Below are 27,470 nucleotides of genomic sequence, written 5' to 3'. Positions count from 1 at the left end.
GGCCCGCAGAGCTGTCACATGGCGGGCGGGCGGGCGGGTGGGGAGAGGCACAACAGGAAGTGAGTTCTGGTTCCTGGGTTAAGGTGCTCCGGCGGGACCCAGCGCCCTGTGCCGGGAGCGGCCGCGGGCTCCGCGAGGCGCTCGTAAGTCTGAGACGTTTTTAAAGCCGAGGGAGCGGCGGGCGCTCGGCCTCCGGGGTGGGGTGCGTGCCGTGGCACCTGGCTGCGGCCTTCCCCACCCGTCCTGCCCTCGCTCCTCCGCGCTTCCGTCGCCCGCACTTGGGGACGCCGCTTCCTCCCGGCGGCGCTCCGCCTGGCTCAGGAGCGGGACGGGGCCGCGCTGAGCGGCTCTCGGAAGGGTCCGGGCGGCCGCCCCCGCCCCCGGCTGGGAGGGTTCGCCGAAGCAGGGGGTGCGCGGCCGTCTCCTGCGGCTCAGGCGAGCGGAGGGGCGGATAGAAGCGCGCGGCTGAGCTGAGTGCCGGCCGGGGGTGGCTGGGACAGCCCGGCTCTCCGCTAATCGGCGCCGTCCCTCGAGCCTGGGCGAGCTGCCGGCGCTCCGAGCTCTATGTGCGGTGGCTGGGCTCTGCCCGGCGCTCTGGTTTCTCGCACTCGTGTGGATCAGGGATTTTTCCCACATTAGAACACAAAGTCGAAAGTGCCGTGAGCTCTCAGTCTCGCAAGTGATTGCCTCAACAGGTTTCCAGTTCCTAAGACGACGGCAGTGTAACTTTTATAAATATTTCCATTGAAGAAACTGTTTTGAAAGCAGAAATACGTAGAGAAGTACTTGTTTGTGGATGGCATCTATGTTCTCATGTGAACCTATGAGCGGTAGGCATGTACATTATGAATGAAAGCCTTTATACAGGTAATTAGCTAAAACCTTATTTTTCAGAAAGGAAGGTGTTTTCTGAAGCACTATGGAAACTCAGACAGCGTGTCTGCAGTGCTCTGTGGTGCTGAGGTTTCAGGATGTGTGCAGCAAATTGTTGCTGATCTTTGTGTCAAGGTTTTTTTGGCACTGGACCGAACTGCTGTCTTTCTCCACCTGTATGAGTGAAATGTGTTTTACTGGAAGTGAGTATTTTAAGAGCATCTGCAGGTTTCCTTAAGTTTGTTTGCATACAGGTTTGTCTTATGCCATTTGTTCTACCCAGTTGTTTTCCAGCATTCAAGACTTTACTCAGAGATTGAATTCTTGTTCTCATTGCCATGGAGCTGGCAGCACAACATTCAGCTACTCACATTTACAGGACTCCTTTATCAGGCGAACTCTGATGTTGATTCCCCTAATTCTGTCCTTGTTAGAATTAATATAGCGTTCTGTATTGCTGCTTCTGCTCTGAATCCATATGGCTGTTAGTAGTGGTGAAAGGGTCTTCCAGTTCTAATGAACACCTAGAATGTTAGTTGGTAAAGATCAGGGTTGTCAGCTTTGGGTTGAATGTGTTCCAGTTGCTGGATGGATGCAACATAACTAACCGTGGTTAAATACTGAGGATATTTTGGCTTTTTTTTTTTTTCTTCCTAACTGGATGAAGGGAGTAGAGAAAACTACAAGGGACGGTTAGCAATTTTCCTGATAAATATTGATGCGTATGAAGGAGAAGCAGAAAAAGGAGCCGGTTTTTCAAATTGCCAGGATTTCTGGGTATTACTGCTTCTCACGTTACCTATTTATTCCAGCAGCAGGCAGCTCAGGGTGTGACTACACAGCAGTTTAATCCAATCTAAATCTAGCTGCTGCAGTCCTGCCCACTGCTCATCTCATGTTCCCACTGCTTCCTTGTATTGGTAGTAGTGCTCCAGCAGCCTCACACTGTTGTTTTTTTATTGTTGGGTTTTTTTGTTTGGTTGGTTTTTTTTGAGGAAGCAAAGTGCTAGTTCTCTGGCACAGCTCAACCATGTAGCACAGAAACGCTGACACGGGTACAAACTGGTGGCAAAAAATGCATGGCCTGACATGGGGAAGGGCAGGAGTAAGTTCTTCTGTGGCAGTGCAGGCTTTTATCGCCATTATATAACCAAGATTTTATGTTACAATTTTGAAGCCAATGCTGTGATTGAAAACAGGAATTCTGTCTGCCTTTTGCTGATGTTTTCTGTCTTATGTTGGCTTTCTTCTGCTGACACAGGTGTTTGTGTTATCATGCAATTTGAAGTGGTCCATGAAGCTGATCTGCATTAAAATAACACAGCAAAAACCTCCTTTAGTGTTTCATTTTAAACTGGATTGGGTTGCTGATACACTTGACAATAAAGCCACTTGTGCTTGCAGAAAGAGAAGGGAGGAGTGGAAGCAGAAGTTAGTGCCCAGGGTATAAGGGAATACAGGACCGATACCTCTGGTAGCAATTCCATCTTTAAATGTTATTAGGAACTTTTTCAATTGCTCCTTTCTTACACGGAGCCTGGATTTTAGGTAGCTACCTGTAAATTAAGATTCATGGACTTTTTTCCATAGAGTTAGTCTGCAAACAACTGTTTCTATTTTTATCTACCAAACACAAAATTGGGTGTAGTGCTACAATTCTGCCTCCTGGTACCAGCAGTCTAGATGAGAGTAAGAATGTTTGTTAATATTCCCAGCCTCAATCGACTCAGTCAATCAGTCAGTAGAAGGCTGAAAGTTACGTATCAGTTGTAAGTGCTGTTTTTTCCAAACTGAGATTTGAATTTCCATGAATGAAATGAATGCCTTCATTTTCTATGAGCAGTGAATACTCTGGATTGAAGCCCATTCACTGTTGTAATACTTCTTGTATCAAAAGGTCCTAAATGCTTCCAAGCTGTTAAAGAATTCACTTTGCTATTAATAAAGTACAGCCGTCCTGAGATACAATTGGGATACAATTGCTTTTGCAATATACACACATCTTTGGAGTAAAACTAACAGGACAAAAAGGTGCAACATCTGTACAGCAGACAATTGCACCGTCCAGGAAAGTCAAACCACCTTTCTGCATTCAAGATATTCAAGAGCAAGAAAAAATGAACAAAACTCCAAGCTTTAGGGTTTTGACTAGGGTCTCTTAGGTTATCCTCATACCCTTCTTGCTGTGTTTGTTTTCTTGACAGCTCCACTGTCCCTAAGAGTGTCTGTGATTTTTGCATGAACCCAGAAGATAGTGATAGATAATAGTGGCTGTCCATTCTTTGTACTGTGAGGTAACCATGCTAATATTAAAGTAGGAGAGGAGCTGTGAATTGCTTTTTTTTTTTTTCCATAATGGTGGCCCTTTTTTGCTTTTATTTGAGACTTCACTCATCTATCCTCTACTGTACTTACATTATTATAAATTTTAATCTGCAATCTTAAAATGTATGTCATTTATTATTATGGAAACAAAGGATCTGTGTTTCCAATGTTCATTCTGTCTCAAAACTGAAGTCTGTAACTAATCAATATTGCTCTCTTATGCATTAGTGACCATGAGCTTTAGTTTCAGGAGATGATAGTAAAATTGCTCACAAAGTGTAAAAAGTTGATAGTAATGTGGAAAAACTTCTTGCTAATTCTTACTGGTTGGTAATACTGATATATATATATATATATATACTGATATATATATAATACTAATAAATATTTTGGGGGGGGATTAAATTTGCTTTATTCAACTTCTGGTGTTGAGTGCGTTGCCGTTTTCAAGTGTCACAAAGAGTAGGATAGGTTGATGTGACCTAATGTTCTTGAATTCTTATCTTTAAAATGTTTAATGCAAAAAGCTGGGTTCTGTACTGGCTTGTTAAATTGTATCTGTTATTTTACAATTGAGTAAACATTAAACAGTTTGAAATGTTGTAAAATCAGGTAACTGGTTATTTGCATCAATTTTAAGTCCGTATGTCCAGAATTTGATTCACTGTTAACCTGCTTTTACTTAGCTTTTGATTGAATGTACCCCTGAACATAGAATTAAAATGTTGAGATGAGCAGAGCTATGGTTCGATCTATTACGTGAGCTCATGATCAAGATTACTTGACATATTAGTTGAATCTGATAATAAAAAGAGTGATGCAATATGTATTTTTAGATACTTCTTTTTCTTAGCTTTCTCTCTTTTTCCTTCTGATTATTTTTCAGATCTCTTAACTTGACCATCCTTTCAGTGATGAAACGACATTGGGAATTATGGACAAAAACATTGGAGAGCAACTTAACAAAGCTTATGAAGCCTATCGACAAGCATGCATGGATAGGGACCATGCTGTGAGAGAACTACAGCAAAAAGTATGTGTTGGGTTCTAAACTGTGTAAAGCAGTTCTTTCGGTGGAGGATTGTGATACATACAGATTTCAGTTTCACTTCAGCTACTCACGCTTGAGTTCATCGGAGTTGAAAAATTGCAGTTATGAGACCAGGCCACTAAGCTGCAGAGCAGCTCATTAAGGTGTGAATGTAGTAGGTGGGTTTCAGCTTTTTTTTTTTCCCCTGAAATATTAAAGGTGAGAAAAGAGTTTTCTGTTTTGAAGAAGGATTAATGTAAACTGCAATGAAGTATATGCAAGTTACCCAGCTTTAATGAAGTACATTTTGAAACTTAATTTGCTTTACTCAAAAGTGATTTTTTGAGTTATTATTGTGAATAGCTTAAAGACTCCGATGTATTAAGCACTGTGCAAGCTATTAGGACATTAGAGCTTTCTTGAAACATTTAAAGCAAACTTAATTTAAAATTATTAGAATATGCATTGGTTTTATTTAAACAAAAAACTATACAGTTGTTCTATAATTATGAAGTAGAAGAAGCAGATTCTGGAGGCATTCTAACTGGTAAGGAGCACCTCTGAATTTTTACTTCATTTGCTGTTTCAAAAAAATATCACTTCAGCCCAAACTCATGTAGGACTTCTCATCATGTGTGCCAGCATATTGCAAAGCTATCCGTTTTGAGCTCTGTGATATTAATTTTATTGTGCATATTCTGCCCAGCAGTGAAAACTCTGTTATCTTACTTGAAAGTGTTTGATGCTACAGGATTTCCTGATGCTTCAGTAGACCTGGTAGGCTCAGACTTTGTTCAGGGGCAGATGAACCATACTTGTCAAGTTTATGGAAGCAGTAGTAGATCTGCAGAGTAGGAAAATGTCTACTAGAGAGTCTTCTGATATCTGGGTGCAATCTTGCCATACCCCTGCTCTGGCCAAAGAAAGGCACTGCATAACAGGTATCAAGGCACTCATGCGCTGGACAGGCTATCTGCATTCATAGTCTGTTACAGCAGTGCTGATGTGAATCTGTAGTTTTCTGCATTTAACAGCACAGGGATCAAGTCAGGTACATTTTGTGCTGAAATTGCAGGTAACTTAACAAAAGGTAACGCAGTATGTTTTGGAATATTTGGGAATCTTTTTTGTACTCTTTCTCTTATGATGAAAAATTAGTTACTTTAAGGAAAAACAGTCAAGGTAATACTTCTAGGGCATCTAATGGTACATGAGAGAAATTTCTGCCCTAGAAACAAGATACTGAATACAAGGTCAGGAGATACCCTTTCCCAAGTCTATAGAAGAAAGCTAGGCAAGTGTGTGAGATCATCAGTGTTAAGAGAACTAAATGTTTGCAGTATCTCCCTTTATGTTTTCTCTGGTTCAGAAATAAAAACCAAAAGCCTTTCATAAAAGATTACCAACTAGGCCAAATTTTTGCTTTAAGCTTTGAGTAGTTGGATTCCACGACTTCAGAAGAGAATGGAAGTATCTTTTCAGGAAGAATTGGAGTATTTTTGTTTTGCGTTGATTTTCAGGTTTTTTAAGCCAAACTCATGGGTTTTGAATGATCTTTGTACAGTGCCTTGTTCTAGTAAATTCCTCTGTTCATTGTGTGGCCTTCACACATTGTTGGATTGTCCACCATTCTGTTGTTAACAGTTTACTACTTAAGTTACCGATAGGCCACTTGTTTTGCCAGTCGCTAGAGCTGGGAGCCATGTCAAGCACACAGAAGCCAGAGTCATCTCGGCCAGATGGTGTTTGATACAGATGGATGGTTGGTTGTCATGCAGATCTTCTAGTTGGTAACTTGTTGCTGCCATCTGACTCAAGGAATAATTTGTGCACACTGGCTGTCAAAAGCATCTTCTCTTCTGTCTGTTTTAGCTGTCATGTCTGTGCTCTGTACAGAAGTGTTGACAAGACATTGCTGTTGTACATTTTCAATTTGGTTCTCAGTGATTTTTCTGCTTCATGAGGTCTCTTGTAGCTGCTGGAGTGTACTGCTCTTTGATCACTTTTTTTTTTGTAAACTCTCATAGTACAACTACTACCTAACCTTTTAAAATAAATTTTGTTTCTAGGTTTATTCCTGCCTACTTCACAGACAAGCACATTGGGCAGCGTGAAATTCTAATCTCAGTCACATTTGAGAATTAGAAAGCAGTATGGATAAGTTATCAACAGAAGTGAAAACATAGCTGGTTTTGTCCAGGGTGTTGACCTGTTCAGTAATAGGCATATTCTTAATTCCAGAAAAAAATTATTGCAACCCCGTAAGCTTTCTTACTGGGATTTCACAAGTTTTCTTGCTTGTTTTCAGTGCTACTGTAACTTCAACATTAGGGAGGTGCTAATCAAATAATAGTTTTTGAGTAGTAGCATCTTCCTGCCACCTGACCATTTGTTCAATTACATGGCTGTCTAACAATATTTGTACACTTCATTGAAATGTCAACAGCTTTATTAGGCTCTGTATGGCCTGGTTATTAGGCTCTTTATGTCCTGGTGATAGCACAACTATAATCAGATGAAGAATAGGGCAGATTGGCCACTTTTTTGCTTGCTTTCCATCCCATTTTTCAGGTTAGAAAAACAAGTTACTACATTCAAAGGAACAGGCAAAGCTCTGTACGTAGGCAGTTTGTTACTTACAAAGTATCCACTGTGTGGAATAAACAATGTTGTTTTAATATAAGATCTATCTTTTCAAAAGACTATTTTTTTATACAACTTGTTTGTTAGAAAATATGGAGGAAGAAAGTTGTATCTTTGTATGGATAAGCTAACTAACCAGCATTTTGAAGAAATAAATAGAATAATTCTAGCTTTAAACCTGATGTGTTCTGCGGCTGTGAATGAAGACTCCTAGGCTGAAGTTATCTTGTCCTTTATAACTGCTGTAGCTGAAGCAGTTACTGAAAATTAGTACTTATTTACTATCATATCTTTTCCAGTCAGTGAAGTTTCAAAAGTACAGATTTGCAAAGGTGACTGTAGTTGCTTTTTCATGCAGAGGTCCACAACTACAATCACCTTTAAATATCGGAGCTGTTTTTTATATGCTAAATAGGAGATCCCTAGTCAAAACAAAATAAGATTAATGCTAATTAAATTATATTTGCAGACAGAGAACTACATGCAGCAAATATGTGAACAGCAGGAACAGATAGAGCTTCAAAACAGCATTATTGCAAAACTGAATTCACAGTTAGCTGCTCTGAATGCTAATAGAGGTATGTACTCCAGTCTGCACATTATTTCTTTTTATGCTGTGTTGCATTGATGAATAGTTTTGACTTCGTGGCTTCAGCTTTCACAATATACATCTTTCAAAGCACTATCATGCTTTTCTGCGAATGTGAGAGTTAACGCAAATGTGCCATTTCAAAATCTATTTATAAAATGCAACGCTTCTGTATCCTCTTCAAGAAACGGTGAGATTTTCTTTAAATGTAGAACCTGCTCACGCTGAACTAAAAAAAAAAAGTTATGAAAATATGGGTTCAAATCATTCACTAGATAAATACATGTTGCGTATGAATTTTACAGCTATCCGATAATAAGTTTAGCCCATAGGTTGTTCTAGATGCAAATGCTATAGTTATGTCTTTTACATCCGAAAGTCTTGTAATGCTGATTTTATTGGATAAATAAAGGTTTATAAGCAGATAATTCTCTTTCAAATCAAATAGTCATTGACTGATAATTTTCTACTGTTTTACTGTATTACAAAAATAATAGAAAATAGTCATTGTAACCATGTGTTAGTCTGCCATGCTCATTAAATATTTATTCACGCTAGCCAAACACTCCTGCTTTTCATAAATTCTAGCAAAGTGGTTGGCTTTTATTTTTAAGAATACTTGTTCATTCCTTATTGCTAGATTAGTCTTGCATTGTCTGTAAGCATGCAATTGGGTTTACCTTGCTTGTTTAATATGAAGACTTAAAGAAGTTAATATAAGCCTAGCAAATTTTAATTTTTGCTTGTACTTAGAAACTGTCTGGAGGAAGATACAGTGACAATCAGCTGCTTTTTGTTTTAAGGTAATGTGCATCCCTACATTCTGAGGCACGAAGACCTTGAAACCTCCAACTTATCTTTTAGCCAGCTCTCTGAAAAACTGAATGTAGCAAAGCGAAGAGAAAGACTCTTAAAGGTATGGTCGTCTCCAGCTTGTTTAATGTAAGATCACATTTGTTCTGTGATTATACTGTGAGAACCTAAGGACAGGTGTCTTTGAACTGTTCTTCTTCCAATAAACGATCCTTAACTGAAGTGGGTGAGTGTTGTGCCCTGTAGCCTTGCTAGTTGAACTAAGCATCTGTCTTTGAACCTTCCCAGTGTAGTTGTTGTTTGCTCCAGCTCCTCAGAATAATTTTGATTAGAAAGAAGAAACTTGCTTATTTTTTTTCTTTGCCTGCCCAAGCCAGTGATCAAGAAGGGGTTTCCTCGTTCTCTCACAAGAGTTTTCAGATTGCAGCCTGTGTGTTTTGGCAAGAAGTGGAGAATCTGCACTCAAAGAGTGATGAGGTGGTAAATAAACTACTCATTGCTCTGGAAACAGTGATGATTTGTCTGATTTTTAAGCAGACGATTTTAATACAATGTCCCTTCTTCCCTATTCACTGAAATAACATGGAAGTTTTCAGTACAGCCTGTTTAGAATAAGAGGAATAAGAATAAATCAGTTATGTAGACTAGACAGGAAATACTGTGGGTGGATTTTGTATGTTCAGCAAAGACAGTGACAGAGATGCACAAAGTTGCGTTGTTCTTATTGTAAGTCATCCTGTTGTGTTTTTCAGAGCTGTCATGTAATGTAGGAATCTCTTAGTTTTGAGTATGAATCTCCCTAATAGAGACCCTGTAAGGCAACCTTAAAAAGACCTATAACTATCAGGTGCTGGATTTAAAAATAGTTAATTTCAGAATTTGTTTCCTAAGCCATAGCTATGAACAAACATACTTTGCTAAATTCACAGAAATGCAGTTTTCAAATCAGTAATGTTAATTTTGAAATAATTGCATTAGATTACTGATGCTTATTTAATTATCTTGAAGGAACCTCGTTTAAAACTAAGCCTTTGCAAACATTTTAAATGTATTATTGTCAAAGATTTATATACATTCCTTTTTAAATAAAAAGGAATCTTTACAGGTTTTAGCATAGAAAAATATATAATCACAAGTTGCCATTTCTTTCCTAAACTTTACATTTATTTGTAGTACAATGCAGTTGGAGGGTTAATTCTTTGATGGAACACTTTTGCATATTTTTGCATTTCTCTGTCTTGAATTGGATAATTATTAAGCTTTACAGTTGCATCTGGAGATGTGACCAAGCCTAATATTCCATGTTCTTATTTTGGAGTGCTCCAAGACAGTAGCTTCACTTAACAACTTAGCTGTATAATGACTGAGAATGAGAGCTCTGTTATCTACTCTTCTCATATGGGAAATCACTGAGAAATTATGCAATCTATACAGGACATTACAGTCAATGCATGAGAGTCAGGAGTCATTGTTTTAGGTGCTATTTTCTTAATGGAATGTGTTATTTGTATTTATCTGCATTTTGGTTTAGTCAGTTATTATGGTTGCTTCTCAGGCTGTTCATCTGGATTTTGTTTCATCTGTGCCACTAATGGTAAGATTTCTGATAAAACTCCGTGCAAAATAAACTATATATATATATATATATATATATAGTCTGTGTGCACTTACGCCCAGGCTCAGTCCCTGTCTTCCTGAATAAATGAAGTACAAATAATAATTATTATTATGTGTCACATTAACAAAAAAAAAAGAGAATTCTTTATATGGTAAGCAGTCAACCAGTAGCACTTCGTGTTTCGAGGGAAAACTGGACAATTTCTTGGAAGATAAATCTATTAAGTTAGCAAAAACATGGAAACTGTGGCTATGAAAATCTGGGAATTTATTAAAGGTTGCATCATGAGTGCCTCCTCCTTTATTGTACTCTTCTCTGGAGATCGTCTTCTGACTTCTGTTAGACAAAAAAAAAATCATCTTGCCACTGATTCAGTGTAGTTATCTTGTATCTAATTCAATAAATTATTGGCCTTTTTTAGGAATTCAAATTTGTAAGTTTATATGTTTTATCTGAAAGCCTATATTTTTCTGACCACATTCTATCCGCATTTTGCTCAAAACCAAATAAATGATGTCTACAAGTACTGTCCTCTGTTGTATTAAGTCCTTTATTCTACTTTTCCAGTGAAATTTTCAGGCTTGCAGAATGTTCATTTCTGGATAATAAATTAGGTTTACCCATACCCACTGAAACTGTCTTCTGCTAAGTCCAATATAATTTCTCTGGAGAACTATAATCTGTCTTCCAGTACAGTTAATAGAAGTGCTGGATCGATTGCAATAGGTGCATGGCTAGGCCTTAAATTTCAGAAGTTTAAAATGAGGTGTAGGGATTAGCTTTTCTGTTTTCTGGCCTCAAAAACTTGGCAAGACTTGTCCATTTTATCTGCCGTTGTCAAATATTGTCACCAATGTATCATAAAATGTTTTCTTTGTTCACATTCATCCTCACTGAAAGATAGCTGGGTCAGGCTTGGTGGTCAGTACCAGACTACATACAAAATTACCATATTTCTTCAGTCCCCTGCTTGATGAGACAAAAGGAACCAAAACTGCTGGTTTTTCTGATGTTTTTCAGTACTGCCTCTTTCAACTGGGAAGAATGTGTCTCTAGCTACTGTTTCAGAGTCAAAGCTCTCTAGCAGACATGTCAGTTAACCAATGTCAAGCAACACTTCTTCTGTATGCCATGTTTAGCAGAGTCAGACATCAGATTCCTTACGGTGTCCCTAAATTATGAAGCTCAACTCAATACCTGTCACTAGACTGCATCTAGAACACTGTATCCAGTTTGGATGGCTCCCGTATGGGAAGGACATTAAAAAAAATAAAGTGAGTTCAGCAAAGGGCCCACCAAAATAGTCAGGGGCTTGAGAAGCCCCATGAGAAGAAGAGGCAGAAACTAGGCTTGTTCAGCCTGGAGGAGATGTTGCTTTAGAGAAAGCTAATTGCTCTCCATGGAAGTTATCTTCACAGTTGTGCATGGCAAGAGGACTAGAGACAACAGGCATTTGAAATGTGAGAGGTCCAAACTGAACATAAGGGAAACTTTTCACCATGAGGACAGATAGGCATTGGAAAAAGTTGTCAAGAAAGGTTGTTCCATCTTCATCCTTGGAGGAATTCAAGACCTGGTCAAACGTAATTAACCAACTGCTGCTTTGATTAGGAGGTTGATTTGGAGAACCTTTTGAGGTCCCTTCCAGCTTGAATGTTCTGTGAGATAAAACCTCTCCAAAAAAAGTGTTGTGGTTTGAAGAGTTAATCTTTTCATGATACAGAAATAATCTCTTTGCTGTGTGCTAATACAAGCATTCTTAAAAGATCCATTGTGCAGCTGAGTACTTAACTGAGCAAGTATCAGCTATGTGGCATACCTGTCATGGCATTAACCTAAATCTTAACACACTTTATAAATGTTACAACATTGTTTGCAAACATAGAAACTCTGTCAGAATTAGAAACTGTAAGATGATCAAGCTGTGAAAGCTTCTATTACTAGAAGACCCCCAAAAGTAATCCCCAGTCTTTTTCCTGGTGTGATATCCTGAAGTTGCACAAAAATCGTGGCTTAAATCTGATATATCTTCATGGAAACATGTTGAAAGGCTCTTCGGACATTGATTCCCACGCAGCTTTTCTTGTTGATCTCTTAAATCTTGTCCCTGCTTCCTGCAGGAGAAGATGGAAGAAATGGAAGAAAGTTACTGGCCATTACTGCAATGCTCCTAGTTGTCCAGAAGCTTTTGAAAGTCCACATATTTTGGAGCTGTAATAGTTCCAAATGGATAAATGCTGTGTGCAGATCAATGCTATAGCGCAGTCTCAGTGAAAGAGTTAATTTATTGTCTTTAAGATAGAGTTGTTCAAGGGCAAGTGTTGTGTTTGATATAAGCTTTTTCCAAGGTGTTTGGATTTCCATGTAGCTTATTTTCAAAGGAAAATACAGGAGAAGCTGCATGCCACTGTTGTTTTTCTTTTAAATGTAAACTGAATTTGACCAGGGAATGTTTGGGAACTCAGTGACCAAACAATGGTTCTGTGGTGGCTTGGTGCCTGTGAACTCGCACCATGGAATGTTACTGTCTTCCTATTACTGGAACGGCAAAAATCAGTTCCCCATACCATACCTCGTGTTTGTTTTGTGTGGTCTTAGATGACCAGAGCACTCCCTGGTAGTTAGGGAGTGCTAGCTCCTGGTAACTATTTCTGATTTACTCTGCATTACTCAGGTAGAAGAATAATAATGTAGCCCTGTTCATATTTGACCATGGCTTGATGTATTAACTAAACAGGTCATGAGCTGAGCTGCTATATGCTTTCATGATTGTACACAAAACAATGCTGAAGTCTTCTGTGTAGCTGCTATGATTTTATTTTTATTCTCATGCTGCGTTACGTTTTTCAGTCTTTTGTAGTCTTTAAGTTACATAGAAAAGTATATAGTTGTAAAACAATGTGCAGCTTTTGGCTCTGCTTTAACTTTCTTCAAAGTACTTTCAGATCTCTTGAAAATACTTCCATGCATGCCTCCATCTCCTCTTATTTTTTTCCCACATCAATAAATATGATGGTATTTTCTCATTCATCGGATATTTCCTTTACATGCTCTGAACTTTCTGTGCCTTTAATGTTCTCACACCTTTTGAAAAAAATAAATCCAGCTGCTGCTGCATCAGTTATAGAAACTTAGGTTCTTTAGGATTCATTGGGCTAAAATCTTTACACATCTTGTTCTTTTCAGAGCAAAAATCATTCTCATTTTTCCCTCTTTTTCTGCTATTTGATTCATACGCTTCCCTGGATTCTTGTCTACTATGTTGCAGTGTACAGATTCTACATAGGAAGACTATTAAAAGTGTTTGATCTGTCCTGTAAGTTCTATATACTCCCCACAATGCCTTCCAAAAGTGCAAAGTGTGGAAGGAAGGGTCCTTCAGCCTTAGGAATTAGGAAGTTTGCAATAACTAAAGCAGAAACACCTTGTCACTTCAAAGGCGTTTGAATGAATGGATTTGTAATATCTGCAAATTGTGGTAAGAGAGGATTTTTTCCCAGATAGGAACTGCCTATTTTTAGACAATGTTTTGAACCCAGGGAGAAGAAGTTTAATCTGAATCTCTGAGATTCCTCCAAGTCCAGAATTGCACTGAAGCTCTGACCTTAAGTTTACTGTATAAAGTCACAAATGATACTGAAAAAAAAACTGCCTTCAATACTATTTTTCTGACTTAATCTATGTAGGTAGAATAGCTACTTGGCACTTAACTATTGTTTCAGTTGTACATGCACACATCCATGTTTAACCACCCGATGTACGTGTGTAGACTAGCTGTGGATCCATCCCTATACGGCTGTCATTGTCTCATTTTGGTTGTCTCACTGATAATATCTCAATATCTTATAGTTTAAGTTACCCTTTACCTACCTAATCTCCAAACAGACAACCTCAATCTATTTAGATCCCATGTGTAAATAAAACAAACATTCTTCTCGAAAGAACACTTAATTTCTTCTTTCCTGTTCACCTTGCTCTACCTCTCTACAGACTATTGATGACCTATTATAAGATCATCGATTGAGATGTTGAAAAAGACCAGACCCAGTACAAACTGCTGGGAAACACCATTAGTTACAGCCTCCAACTAGACTCTGTGCCACTGATCACAACCCTCTGAGCTCTGCCAATCAGCCAGTTCTTAATCCACTTCACTGTCCAATCATCTGTCCCACACTTTCAAGGCTTACCTACAAGAATGTAATAGAAGACAGTATCAAAAGCCTTGCTGAAGTCCAAGTACGCAAACATCCACTGCTGTCCTCCCATATACTCAGCAAGTCATGACACCATAGAAGGATACCAGACTGGTCAAGCATGATTTCCCCCTGGTGAATTCATATTGACTATTGCTGATAACCTACTTTTCTTCCAGTTGCTTGGAGATGACATCCAGAATAAGCTATTCCATCACCTTCCCAGGGGCGGAGGTGAGGCTGACTGGCCTGTAGTTTCCTTGCTCATTCTTCTTGCCCTTTTTGAAGATTGGAGTGGCATTGGCTTCTCTCCAGTTCTCAGGCATATCTCCAGTTCACCATGACTTCTCAAAAGCGGCTTGGCAATCACTTTTGCCAGCTCCAGTCAGCACTTGATGCATCCCATTGGAGCTCGTGGATTTGTGTGCATCAGGTTTGCATAGACGCTCTCTGACCAGATTTTCCTCGATCAAGGGGAAGTCTTCCTTTCCCCAGACTCTTCCATAGCATATCCTGAGTTGGAAGGGAGCCATAAGGATCCCGAGTCTAACTCCTGGCTCCACACAGGACCACACAAAAATCTGACCATATATCTGAGAGTGTTGTCCAGATGCTTCTTGAACTTCAGAAAGCTCAGTGCCATGACCGCTTCTCTGGGGTGCCTGTTCCAATGCCCAACTCCTTCTCAGTGAAGAACCTCTTTCTGGTATCCAAACCCTCTCTCATCTGCAGAGTCTGGGATTCCTCAAGGGCACTCTCAGCAGTAAAGGGACTAAAAATATTAATATGACTGTCATAAATTCAGAAAATTCAATTGTTTTGACTAATCGTATATGATCATATACATCTATGTTTAGCAGTAGAAGGTCTTTACTATTAGTTCAACATTAATACTGTAGTAAATAAGACTGTCCCTTACTTAAGTTGGAGAAGCTTAATTTAGCTTTTTCTGGTCTGCTGAATAGTGACATTCCAAAAACCTCCATTCTAGTAAATACACTGGAATTTCTAAATTTTTTTTTTTTAGGAACAGTTAGAAAATGAGAGCATGAAGTTGAAGCAACTTGAGGACAGAAACAGTCAAAAGGAAAGGAAGCTTATGTCTATTATTTCCAACCAAGAAGATAAAATACGAACTCTGAAAAACAAGTTGAAAGAATTAAACGACGCCCAAAAGGGTACACAGATGCCAACATACAAAATAGAGGTAAGATAAGAAACCAAGCAGAGATGAAATGAAAAACCGGTCTTCTGTAAAATACTACTCTTTTCAAACACATTTATACTAATTATTCTATGAAAATGATTTTAAATTTCAACATTATATTGTTACTAGGCAATTGTTAAAGTATGTAAAGCACGTAGGAAATGCTGAGCTATTCAATACATTGATTGGTTTGTATGTTAGTTGTTTTTACACTGTCATCATTATACTAGCATTTGCAAAAACTGGAGACCAGCATTTCAGTTTTATAATTTTCAGTTGGGAGTTTTCATCAAGATTGAGTTGGTTAGGTTTTTTTGGTTGTTTTTGTTTTTGTTTTTGCTTTTGCTTTTTTGCTTTTACTTCACTCTACTTTTGTTATGGAATAGCATCCGGAGTGAAATGCAGTTTTGGGATAGCCACACTGCAGCCACTGGTGTGAATGCAATCTTTTAAATGCCTTTTAGCTAGCTAATTTAAATTAAATATAGGTAAGAGGATGAGCACAGCAACACATAACTTGTTGCTATCAGGCTCTCCAAGCATGTATGTCTTACAGCAGACATTTGTAACCAATGCTGTTAGGAATAAAGCAGCTCAAATGTACCAATAGGAGCTACAGTTGCATTTTACCACCAGGTAGGCTACAAGTCAGTGGTTATAAGCAATGTATCACTGAAACCAGCTAATTTGACAGACAAATGATCACGTTATGAGTCTGATTTGGAGCATATATGAACATATCCAGGCCATCTGGTAATACAGATCTAGTGGAACTGCAGCTTAATGGCTGTTTATCCTAGAAACTTTTTTTAACACCTGGCAGCAACTTAAAGCTATGTAATACTAGAACGAACCACAAGGTGGTAGTCAAAGTTAAGAACATCTGAAAACCTGAGAGAATTCTTTGACACATTCACTTTTGATGTCTTCACTGATTGTTTTTGTGAATAAATTGATTATTTTCTTTAAGAGCTGGAATTTCTGGGTGCCTCAGTAACAAGCTTATACATAATACATAATCTTAATCTTATATATGATTGAAACAGACTGATAGTGAAGCAAGATTCTTAGAACCAGTTTCCTTTTAAGGAGGTATGAGCAGAGGAATGCCACACTGAGTTGCTAAAAACAAAACTAAAAATAGGGACTTCATAAAAACAGTAAAAAAAAAAGCTTTTGCCATTTTGTGAACATTTTGAGTGCTTCCAGAAGGACTCGCTGAAGGGTACTGTGGCATTTTTAATCATATCAGGGTAAAGAGCAAAACGAATATGCTAACCTGTGATCCATACTTTCATGTTTTACTTCAAGGTGAAAAGTAAGAAACTTGTTCCAGATAAGCCTGAATTATCTATAGGGATTTCTGGTATTTCACCTTTGCCTGAAAGGTAAATACTTCTGCAGTATTTTTGCAATTTACTTACAATTGTCTTTTCTGCTAATAATTATGACCTCTCTTTTTCCATCATTTCTGCACAGTACCTTAAAAAGTACTGGGGAGCAGCAGGGCATGAGAGCAGCAGAGGTCAAAGAGCTGATGTTGGAAGGAAATAAAGCCATGTAGAATCACAAAAGAGCTTTGCAAGTATGTACAGATAAGTTGGGAAGAAGGAAAATAGCTACTGGGTTCAGCAGGAGGTTAAACTCTATAGGATATTACAGTGGACTTTAATTCTGGGTTTTGGATAAGCATTAACTCCCTTGCATTAGCTTACTTCAGAACAGGAATGTACAGCTGTAAAGAATTAACTGATGGCAGCACAGCAGAGTAGCCTGCTGCACTGCTAGGAGGAGGTCTGATAGTCAGCATGAAGAAATAATTCTTGGCCTTATCCATCCTTAATGAGAGAGTTTGAAACCAGGTTTATCTGTAAACTGAAGCCAGCCAGCCGTGGCAATGACCAAGGGACCAAAAGCAAGTAAAGTGCATCCAGAGGAGGGCCACAAAAATGATCCAAGGGATGGAACACCTTCCCTATGAGGACAAGCTGAGAGAGCTGGGGCTGTTCTGCCGGGAGAAGAGAAAGGTCCAGGGAGACCTGAGAGCAGCCTTTCTAAGGAGGGGGCTCTGTAAGAGGGAGAGCGTTGGACTCTTTATTGTTGTGATAGGACAAGAGGAGATGATTTTAAACTAAAAGAGGGGAGATTTCAATTGGATATAAGGAAGAAGCTTTTTACAATAAGGGTGGTGAGGCACTGGAAGAGGTTGCCCAGAGGCCTGGCGGATGCTCCATCCCTGGAGAGACTCAAGATCAGGCTGGACCAGGCTCTGAGTAACCTGACTGAGCTGTAGATGTCCCTGTTCGTTGTAGGAGAGTTGGACTAGATGACCTTTAAAGGTCTCTTCCAACTCAAAAGATTCTATGATTCTTATTTGACTTTTTTCTGTAGAAAGATTATGTTGTCACAAATGTCTACCAAATGAATATTCGTTCATCTAATCGTGTATATTTTAATGCTCCAATTAAAAATGTGTTTAGAGTATTTTCCGACTTCTTATATATTGAAACACCTGAAAAATGGTTAGAACTTTAAGTTCTTCTGTAGGTGTTTCTTTTTTGAGATGAGGTCCAGGTAGACATTTGTCTTCAAAGTAGAAGCACAGCAGGAGTAAGAGCAGAACTCATGACGCTCCCAATTGCTGCATGAATGAGCAATAGAGAGGAAAACAATGTATCGAGATAAAGAAAAACAACCCCTGGTGAGCTTTTTTTTTTGACAAAGATACAAAATCCAGTTTGTCACAAATTTAACTTCTTCATCATTAAAACCAATTTTATAATATCTGTGATATTATGCTTAGAAATGTAAAGTATTCAGCAAAATTATCAAAAATTCACAATGGAATTTTATGCATAATATAATATCTGGTGCCTTAGTGCAAAAAAAAGTCTCAAATCAGCATGAAAAGCAATGTCTACCAGTCTTAGTGCAGATAACTAAATTTTGGATGTTCGTATGATGTTCTAGAAAAGACGTAATAAAAAAATACCCCTCAAATTAAAAAAAAAGTTGTGTCATGTTTTATAAAAAGAGGAATTAGTTTACTAGCCCATCTCCAAAATGTGTGGTAGACAGTGAAGGAAGGAGCAGTAACAATCCCCTGTGTGTTCCTTCTACTGTGAAGTCTGAAGCCCACTGTCAACGGTTTACGGGCGTTAGGCCCGATTCCGTGACAAAGGGGACGGGGGACCCAAGGGCCCACGTCCCGGGAAAAGGGGAAAGGGGAAAAGGGTAGGGAGATGGCCCTGAGAGCAAAGAACAGCGGCAACAATCTGAGGAGAAACAAACTAATTTACTAAATAAAATATCGGAATGCAAAACAACACACTATAATACAATATAATTACAATTTAAGCTGATAAATCCAACACAGAGAGAGAGAATGTCCCAAAGTCAAGGTAGGCCTTACTCTACTACCGACGATAAGACGGCTGGAGAGCGAGGTGCTGCCAAGACGAGAGACGGCGGAAAAAGGGACGAGGTCTCGTGATCTGCAAGTTTTTATACTGCGAGCTTCTATCTTTTCCCTCCGGCTGGAAAATGGTAACAAAGGAGCAAAGTACCGTGGGGACTGTAGTAGTCCTTCTCTTCTGAGAACTAGGTATGTCCACTACATGATGTTATGATGTGGAATACCAATAACCGAAAATCACAAAACCATGACACCCACCAAAAAAAAAAAAATTGGAAACAATGAGTGTTCACAGCAGCAGCATCCCAATTTGCCTAGAATGAAATATAAGCACCGTCTTTCACTAGCTCTTCCACTGATACCTGAGGAAACTGATATGAAGTGTAAAGACTGGATTGTCTTTGGGTCCTTGCAGAATCAGGCCCTAAACTTGAATGTGTGTATATGTTATGACTAAACAGCTCCTTGACTGTCTTGTTTTTCCGTTTTCTGCTTGCTTTTTTTCTGAGAACAGAAATTTATATACATATGTTGAAGAACAAGGTATCCAAGAAAAGTAGCTTACACTATTGTTTTTCTCTGGTTTGTGGGTGTGACTACATTAAAGGTCACAACGAGCTGAATTGGTTGAGGGTCTAATTTACAATTTCAATCTTCTAGGGAGAATCTGGAGACTATTTTTCAGGAGATGAAAGAAGAGTGTCATCGAATATGTATGCTAGCCAGAGAACAAACAGACCAACTGAGTAAATTTAAAATAAAGCCAGAACCTGAAACTGGTAATATCATACTTAAGCTCTTATTGTGATTCAACTGTTTGAAAGCTTTGCTTTATATTTGAAAATACTGTAAATTACACATACATAGAAGTACTTCCACTGTTTACCATCTGCCTTTTTCAAGTCTGTTCACATGGTGCTCAGTATTTCACCAAGAAAACGCACCGCCAGTTTTGGCATTCTATGACGAATGCTCCAAATCACATGCTATAAAGACAGTCATCACATCAATAACTCTTATAATTGTTTTGTCCCTTAGAGTGAGAGGCAAGCATTTACTGCATGTGATATCCCATCGTACTGTGTGAAGTACAGAACTTGCTTGCTTTTAATTTAGCTGTCAGTTCAAAAGATGTCTGTTACGAACGTCTATAGCCACATATTTGTTACAGGAAAACTTCTGAACCGAGGAAAGTCAGAGTACTGATTTCCTAGACTTCCTTGCGCAGACTTCTACATATTGTTTTGTTATATGGGACAAGAGCTTAACCCAGCACTTTCCTGAAAACAAAAGACAGATTTGATTCATGCAGCCGCTGGAAGAGATCCTGGATATCCAGTTCTGCTAAAGCTTATATTTAATGTAGTGAAAGCTATTCTGGGTATTTTTACTAGCTTTTCTTGATCAGATTCTTAACTGATTTCAAAAAATACTTGCCAAATTTACGTGCTTGAAGCAAAACACATAGATTCCAGCACTTGCTTCTAATTTAAGTTTGCTGTGTTTGTTACGTGAAGTGCTAACGTGTAGCTTGTAACTTAAAGGGCCAAGTCCAAACTGTATTGTTACATTCTGAATGTACGTTACTAAACTTCATTGTTTGGGGAGTGGATGCTTGGCAGTTTATTCCAGAATTAATTTATTTTATTTAAAAATATGCCTAACTCAACAGTGTGAAAAGCTTTCCGTCATATAGATTTAATCTGTGTGACTTCTGTTACTTCTGTGGCTCACATTTGCTATGATATCTGACTGATATTAGAAGATCTTTGTACAATAAATGTACAAAGTGCCAAAAATGAACGGGAGATTCTCAAAGCATGGGGAAATACGACCCCTCTTCTGAATAGCTGTTCAGTTTAAATGTTTTCCTAATTTGGAATTTGCTGGGAGTTTGGTACCTGAATGCCTTCTCAGATCTTGTTCATGGGGCCTAGAATGTTCTCGGCACTGCGTGAAATATTTTTCGTTCCAACTTTTGTTTCTGTCAGAACACTGCAGTAAATATATGCAAGTATATGTTAAGAGTATGGGACAACATAAGTTTCAATTAAATTGAAGTGTTTGTAGCCATAAATCAAAGAGAAATAGAATTATTAGAACAGAATTGTTTTATTTCTGTTCTGATAATTTTGGAGTCGGAGCTAATGTTTATGAAAGAGAAATACACCTTGAACCGATTTCAAAGAGACAAAACAAAGGTTAAAAAGCCAAGAAGGAAAATAAAAATCTCACGGGGGAAAAATATCACACCTTTAATAATGATATATTTCTTGATGTTTTCCTCATTCTTTCTTCACAGAAATACAGTTTTCCATGCCAATACAGTGTACTGATAAAACTGATGAACAAGCAGAAGAGCTTTTTAAGCCTCGGGTTATACAGGATATAAATAGAGGTGCATCATGCATCACATCTATCACACCAAGAGGAGTGGGCCAAGATGAGGACAACAACTCTGTAGAATCACTTTCTAAATTTAATGTCAAGTTTCCACCTACAGACAATGACTCTGCTTTCTTGCAGAGCACTCAGGAAAAAGTAACAGTTCCTTGCTCTGGTATAGCTGAAAACATGCTTCAAGATCTTCATTTTAACCGGGAGCACAGAGACCGTGCTGTTAACCTCAGTAAATTGGAACCTAACTCATTTGAAGCTCATGGAGCTGATCTCGTGACCTCAGCTTTACAAAGCTTAACTACTGTTGACAAAACAAACCCTCCAAATCGTGCAAACATGCCCATAGAAAATACCCGTGACAAAACATGCTTGAAAACAACAGACACTGCTTTCACGTTTATATCTAAGCACGCAAGCCAAGGTGCACCTGAAGCAATTTTTCCTTCTTTAGAAGCTGCCGGAACAACCATCAGAGGTCCTCATCAGGTATCTTTCTCTAAATACTGTAGACTTTGAAAAAAGTTAATGATGCGGTCCACTGTATTGCTAAAGTCTTTGAGACTGGATTAATATATTCTCTGAGGTATCTCACCAGTCTTCTTTTAAGGCAATGTATTTTGTCGGTTCTTCTCACTGATGCTGAAGTATGTGTACAAGGCTCTTTTCTAGGGAAAGAGGACAAGACTTTAAATAGATACGCACCCAAATTTTAGTTTGTGTAGCTATTAACTGCTTCTATATTTGTTTCAAAGCTTTCATTAATCCTAAGTTGCCCCCTAGATCACTTTCTTTCTATCCTTTATCTCAGATGAATAGGGCAGGTAATTGTTTTGGATGTACATCAGAGAATATGACAAATGAACTAATTAAAAAAATAAACATAAACATACACTGTGGAAAAAAATTATCTACTTTTATCTGGATCTGAGTTATAACCGGCACCCTATTCCTACTGTCTACGAAAACTTAAAATAAGTTTGTCGTAGTTTAAGCAGTCGAGTAGGAAAGCATAATTATTTATTTTGACAAATATATGGAAGTACACTAAAATAATTCATGTTTACATGGGTATTTTGAGCTTGAATTTAAGTCCTAACTACTCAAAGTCCAGAGAAGTTTCTGAAAGCAAAGCCCCACTGCTGTAAAGCAGAATTATGTTTTGGCAGGTTCTATTGATTGTGTCTCTGAATATTTTGCTTCCCTTGTGTAGCATGCTATCTTGACTGAAATTGCTGGCATAATTTTTACAGACCTTTATAGACTCTGATTGATTGATTGATTGATTGTATTTCTGTGGCTTTTCCCACACCTTGTGGAAGGAGAGCTTCTCAAAACAACACAAACAGTGATGTTTAGGAATTTGGAGAGGGTGGATTTCAAACGTTTTCACTATTTACTTTGATATGACTTTGTGTTCTTTCCTAATGACATGCAGCAAAAGAGCTTTACCTCTGAATTTTATCACTGCATGACATACAGAAGTTGAGTTTGGAAAGCAACTGTAGGACATCCTAGCCATGATGATTTCCTCTGCTGAAACTTACCCAGACTAAGTTCAATTTTCTATTGCAAACCAGTTTTGAATGAACGCTTAAAGTACAGAAAGTTTACTGTTTCCATTATTTTGAACTATATGCTTGATTTTTAAAAAATGTGTTTTAAATACCTATCTGTAGTGTATGAGGTCTCAATTATACTAACTCACTAATTGCAGTTTTTTATTGTGCTTTATTTTTCATTGGGTCTTCCGTTAAAGTTGTGCCTGAGTTAAACAAATTAAACTACTTATTTTGTCACTGGTAGAATTCCTGCAGAGCTGTGAAGCATTTGCTCTATTCCTTGTTACTCTTCTCTATATCTGTATTTTCTCTCCAGCATGTTCTTTTACTAGTTAGTCCGTGTATTCATTTTTCAATAGATGGCACCCTGCATTGTATATTACAGCCAGTGAAACAGCTGGTATGTGCTTATAAATTGATAGGGGAATGTACAGCTTAAAAAAGTGGAGAAGAATTGTGGTTGAATAGCAACAAGCCTTTGGTTTGATCATTGGTATTTCTGCAAAATAAAGAAATTAATTTGGGGCTACCACTTAAAATGTATATTATTTACACTGTGCAGAAAATGTAATAATTCTAACTTATAGGGTGAAAAAAGGCAATGAGAAACTATTTCAGTATTAATAAGTCATATCCACATAGCACTATAGAACATAGAGGATATAGATCAGAATGAATCTTATGCAGAAGCTTGTTTGAACTAAGCCAATATTACTTCAGAATTTATTAAATATGTGTATATATATATATCAACATCCATCACCTTTAATTAGCTGCCTACAAAAAAAGTTTTTGAAGTAGTTTTCCATGTGAATTGGACTTGGTTCCAATTCCTCGTGAATTGGATTTTTTTCTTACTACTGATTCTGCTGAAGATTTGATTCACAGATTATATATATGTAGATTAAAACACTAGGATTTTTTTAATGTTACTTGCATACATGTCTTTTTATTGTAAAAGCAACTGTGAATAATACTTGTTCCTAGGATTTTTACAACATTTTTAGGGAGTAGTTACAGTGCCATCATCCCTGCCACTGGTAAAGCTCCAGTAGGGAGGAATGAGATACCTGACTATTTTTTTCCTAGTGGAGATAAAACTTTCAAGTGTTTACTACATATGTTAACTTATAAAATGGAAAACCCCATAAATGCAGTAGATTTGGCAACAGTAAGTTCTTGGAACTGCTCTCAGTTGCTGTAATAAATTTAGCTCTTTCCTTCTTTGTGGATACTAAATGTGAAAACTCAGTACTGTTTTCTTAGGATGTAACTTTAAAAAAAAAAAGTGACTGAAAAGAGCAGTGGATTAAAATAAGTGTGGGTATTAGTGGACCTAGGATTTTACAGACTACTATTAATTGAGACTTGCATAGAGACATAGAGATGCATTATGTTTACCAGTACTCACAATTTGCGGGGGTTGTTTCAGCCAAAAACATTTCTAAGAATGTTCATGATTTTAAATCAAGTCAGTAGTCTATTGATCTTAATCTAGATCTTGTTTTAGAAATGAAACATCTGCTAAAATAAATCCCTATTCTGAAAAGCATCTTAAGCACATGCTGAACACTCAAAGGAAGAAATGAAAGTTAAGTGCTTGCTTCAGCATTTTGCTGGATGAATATCTTTCTATGTCGTGGTTCCAGGACCGGAAATCTTATTATGTCCTTAGTGGGATTTTTACAATAATACGTTTTTTAATGGTGCTTTACAGAATTTGGTATTAAAAACAAGTAATTCTAAACACATTCCTGGAGGGATGTTTGAGTGTGTCTGGGTCTAGAAAAATTTAATATGCAATTTACACCAGCAATGTACAGTAAGGAGGCTCTTTTAGCTGAAAAGAAGTGGTGTGATTGCACTTAATTACTAATTAGTCAATTTAATTATATGGATTGCTGACCATAATGAAAGACAGTAAATCTGCTACCGCTGTCTGATAAGCTGAACACTGTTTAAATACAGAGAGGAGGAGGAATTGACTCCAAGAAGTTGCAGCTGGTTTAAATACAGGGATTAACCACTATGAAAGCCATGTTCATTGTACAGTGAATTATCATGGCAGGGGCGTATACATCAGATTCTAAGTGTTTGGCACGATAGATTTGTGAAAATTAAAACTCTTGGGTTAGAATGGATAGCAAGAACTTTAAAATTTCAAAAGAAACTGCTTTCTAAAGTATTCTTGCTTGCCCTTCCACATGTGATTTAAGCAATAGAGAAGAAAACTGAGCCAAAAAACTGGAGGGCACTCTCCTATTCTGGGTTCCAGCCCCACATAGATCTGCTACCAACTTGCTGCCATTCTGTCGACTTTGCAATCGCAGCAGCATGCATTTGATTTTCAGTTTACTCGAAACCTAATTGCCTTGGCCATTTAACATAACAATATATTTTATCTTATGTTTGCTGCCAATGCTAAAGTAGCAAAACTTAATTTTTAACTTTGCTTTGAGATCTGATTGAATTTCTGAATCCTGGCTATTATAAAGCCATATAATTGGTGTACACTCAGGCTCGTGTCCCCATGGTCAGCGAACAGACTTGTTGGCTTTCAACTAGCTAGCTCAGGTAGCAAGAGCAGCGACAGCTACTGAACCAAATTTTGCATGGTTTGCAGACTTGCCCGAGTGTATGGATGGATATTCAGATGGCCCTATTGAGTTTATTGCTGTCATGGCAGAAAGAACCCCAAAACTGAGATCACCTGAGACATGTTTACACTAAAAGGCAGTCAGAGCAATTAAGTACCTTAGACCATATGACATTGCTCTAGTTTTTTTGCAAGTAAACTAAAAATTAGATATGTACCAGTAAGAATAGAAATGTTTCATATTACCTCTGTACAATAAATATTTAAGGTTAAAAAATGGTACTAAAAATGAATATTATGTACTAAGGCTTGTACGGTAAAAAAAATAGAAATGCAATGTTAAAGGCTTAATTTATATCATACTGATATTACAGAATTCTGCTCACTGCATCATTTATCATTAATAGATGTTAAAACGTCAAGTATTTGCAAAGGTAGTATGTTTATGGAAGTTAAAAAATAAAATAAAAATCTTGGCTTTCTTAAGTGAGAATTCTCTAGTTAATGTCTCCGTCAGGCGTAAGTTAAGTAAACCTAGTTTAAAGAGGCAGGTATATTTTTAATATAAATATAAACCGCAGCATAATGTAATTCACATCATAAACCACAGCAGTAATCATTTTCTGTTTCTTTTAGCTCATTTGGCAGCCTCAGGACAATGATTTGCTGGCACAAACTTATACAGACTCTGAACTGAATCAGCGTGGAGTATGTGAATTTTGTCGAGAAGTTTTCCCACCATCTCTAACATCTAAGGAAGATTTTCTTCGGCATCTGTATTCCCACTTTGAAGTACAGTCTTAACGTATGAGAATTCAATGGATCACTGTTTTTGCATACATTTGATTTTTTTTATTATTGAATAGATTTGCTAAGAATTTAAGAATTAAGATTTCTTGTAACAAGAACTAACCGAAATTGTCAGATAAGCACATTTTTTTTCGTTGTCATTTGACAAGGTAAAATGCCACTGTAAATCAGTACTGTAATTCACATTACTGCTTGTCATGCTTCAATGTTACCATTGGGATTGTAGTTAAAAGCTTTTTTTTTTCCCCCAATTAATCTTTCCCTGAATAGGCTCGAAGTCGTGATTATATTTATGAGTACAGATTTGCAGGATTATGTCTTTAATCTGGGTAGATAAATTGGTGTACTGCTAGGATTTCTGCTCAATATCCAGTGATATTCTCTTGAAGGGAATGGGGAGAGGTAGGCTCTCATTTTTAGTTTCTGTTATAAAATCTGTTATAAAAAATAACAATTGTGTTAATGTACCTTTCTAGCATTAATCATTAGTCAAACTACTTTCGTGGAAAATATTAATATGAAGGATGGAGTAAGAAAAGGCTGAAGCGTCCCTAGAAGTAAGAATACCGAAGATGGAAAGCTTTACCTTTCCTTCTGGTCTGCTATGAAGGATTGTTCAAGTCTGTTATGGCTTAGACAGGCAAGGGGAAAACCTAATCACAGAAATCTCAGTGACTTCAGTTCTAACCTGAATACGCAGAATGGTTTTCTCAATGGAATTTAAATGCATTTAGTCAAAATGTTGCATTTTGATAAAAGTTTGCACATTTTATAGGTTTATTGAGTTCAAATTTAAAAGTCATCGGTTTTTTACTAAAAAAATTAATGATAATAGGTGACATAGAGCTTTTGGCATTTGAACTGAGTGTAGTTTTTAACCCTGATTTTTTTATAAAAATTAGCATTAATATTTTTATAGCAGCAAAGTACAAGTCTTTTTAAAGATTTGTTCGCAGGTGACCTGGGGAAAAAAAATACACCCGGGTAATTTTTAGAATGGATTTTTCTGCAGTTATTTGCTCTATTTTAAATATCTCATGTCAACAGTGTGTACTGTAATAAACAGTAGTGCACAGTGCACGTCTGCTTTGTGGCTTGGAGAAAGACTTTGTTCCTGTTAGAAGCTCTCAGCCCCCGCCAGTAGTGGTGCTGAGGGTCCGTTCGGTGCCGGACTGCCTGTGCAGCTGTGACGTACCTCACAGTGCAGCTGGGAGGCTGCTGGGGAGCAGAGCTTCCAGCACCGGGAGGGGAGCTGGGGATTTGCAGTCTCCAGCCTATCCAACAGAAAACCAACTTCTCTCTACTGTGGAATCCTAGCTCAGGAGCTCACATTATTAAGCCCGCATCAACTGCGGTTCACCTTTAAAGAAAATAAAGTCATCCCTGGCACACACCG

At 37.9% G+C, this 27,470-nt stretch overlaps 1 protein-coding gene across 3 annotated transcripts; it reads left to right on the top strand.

Annotated features, from left to right (window-relative positions):
* TANK (TRAF family member associated NFKB activator) lies at positions 18-27,470 on the top strand. Of its 3 annotated transcripts, none has more exons than XM_021398841.1 (9): positions 18-143; positions 4,085-4,231; positions 7,341-7,449; positions 8,264-8,376; positions 15,115-15,294; positions 16,606-16,682; positions 19,370-19,488; positions 21,012-21,595; positions 25,901-27,469. In XM_021398841.1, exons 2-9 carry the CDS (start codon positions 4,133-4,135, stop codon positions 26,066-26,068), a joined length of 1,449 nt encoding a protein of 482 aa, XP_021254516.1. In that variant the 5' UTR covers positions 18-143; positions 4,085-4,132; the 3' UTR covers positions 26,069-27,469. The 3 variants fall into 3 exon arrangements, with proteins under 3 accessions (XP_021254516.1, XP_021254517.1, XP_021254520.1); XM_021398842.1 differs by lacking the exon at positions 18-143 and adding an exon at positions 743-867; XM_021398845.1 differs by lacking the exons at positions 18-143; positions 4,085-4,231 and adding an exon at positions 4,253-4,407 and having other exon boundaries at positions 25,901-27,470.

The sequence above is a fragment of the Numida meleagris genome, chromosome 5 (assembly GCF_002078875.1).
Source record: "Numida meleagris isolate 19003 breed g44 Domestic line chromosome 5, NumMel1.0, whole genome shotgun sequence".
In the NCBI taxonomy this organism is placed as follows: Eukaryota; Metazoa; Chordata; class Aves; order Galliformes; family Numididae; genus Numida; species Numida meleagris.
This window is presented reverse-complemented; position numbering and strand designations above follow the sequence as displayed.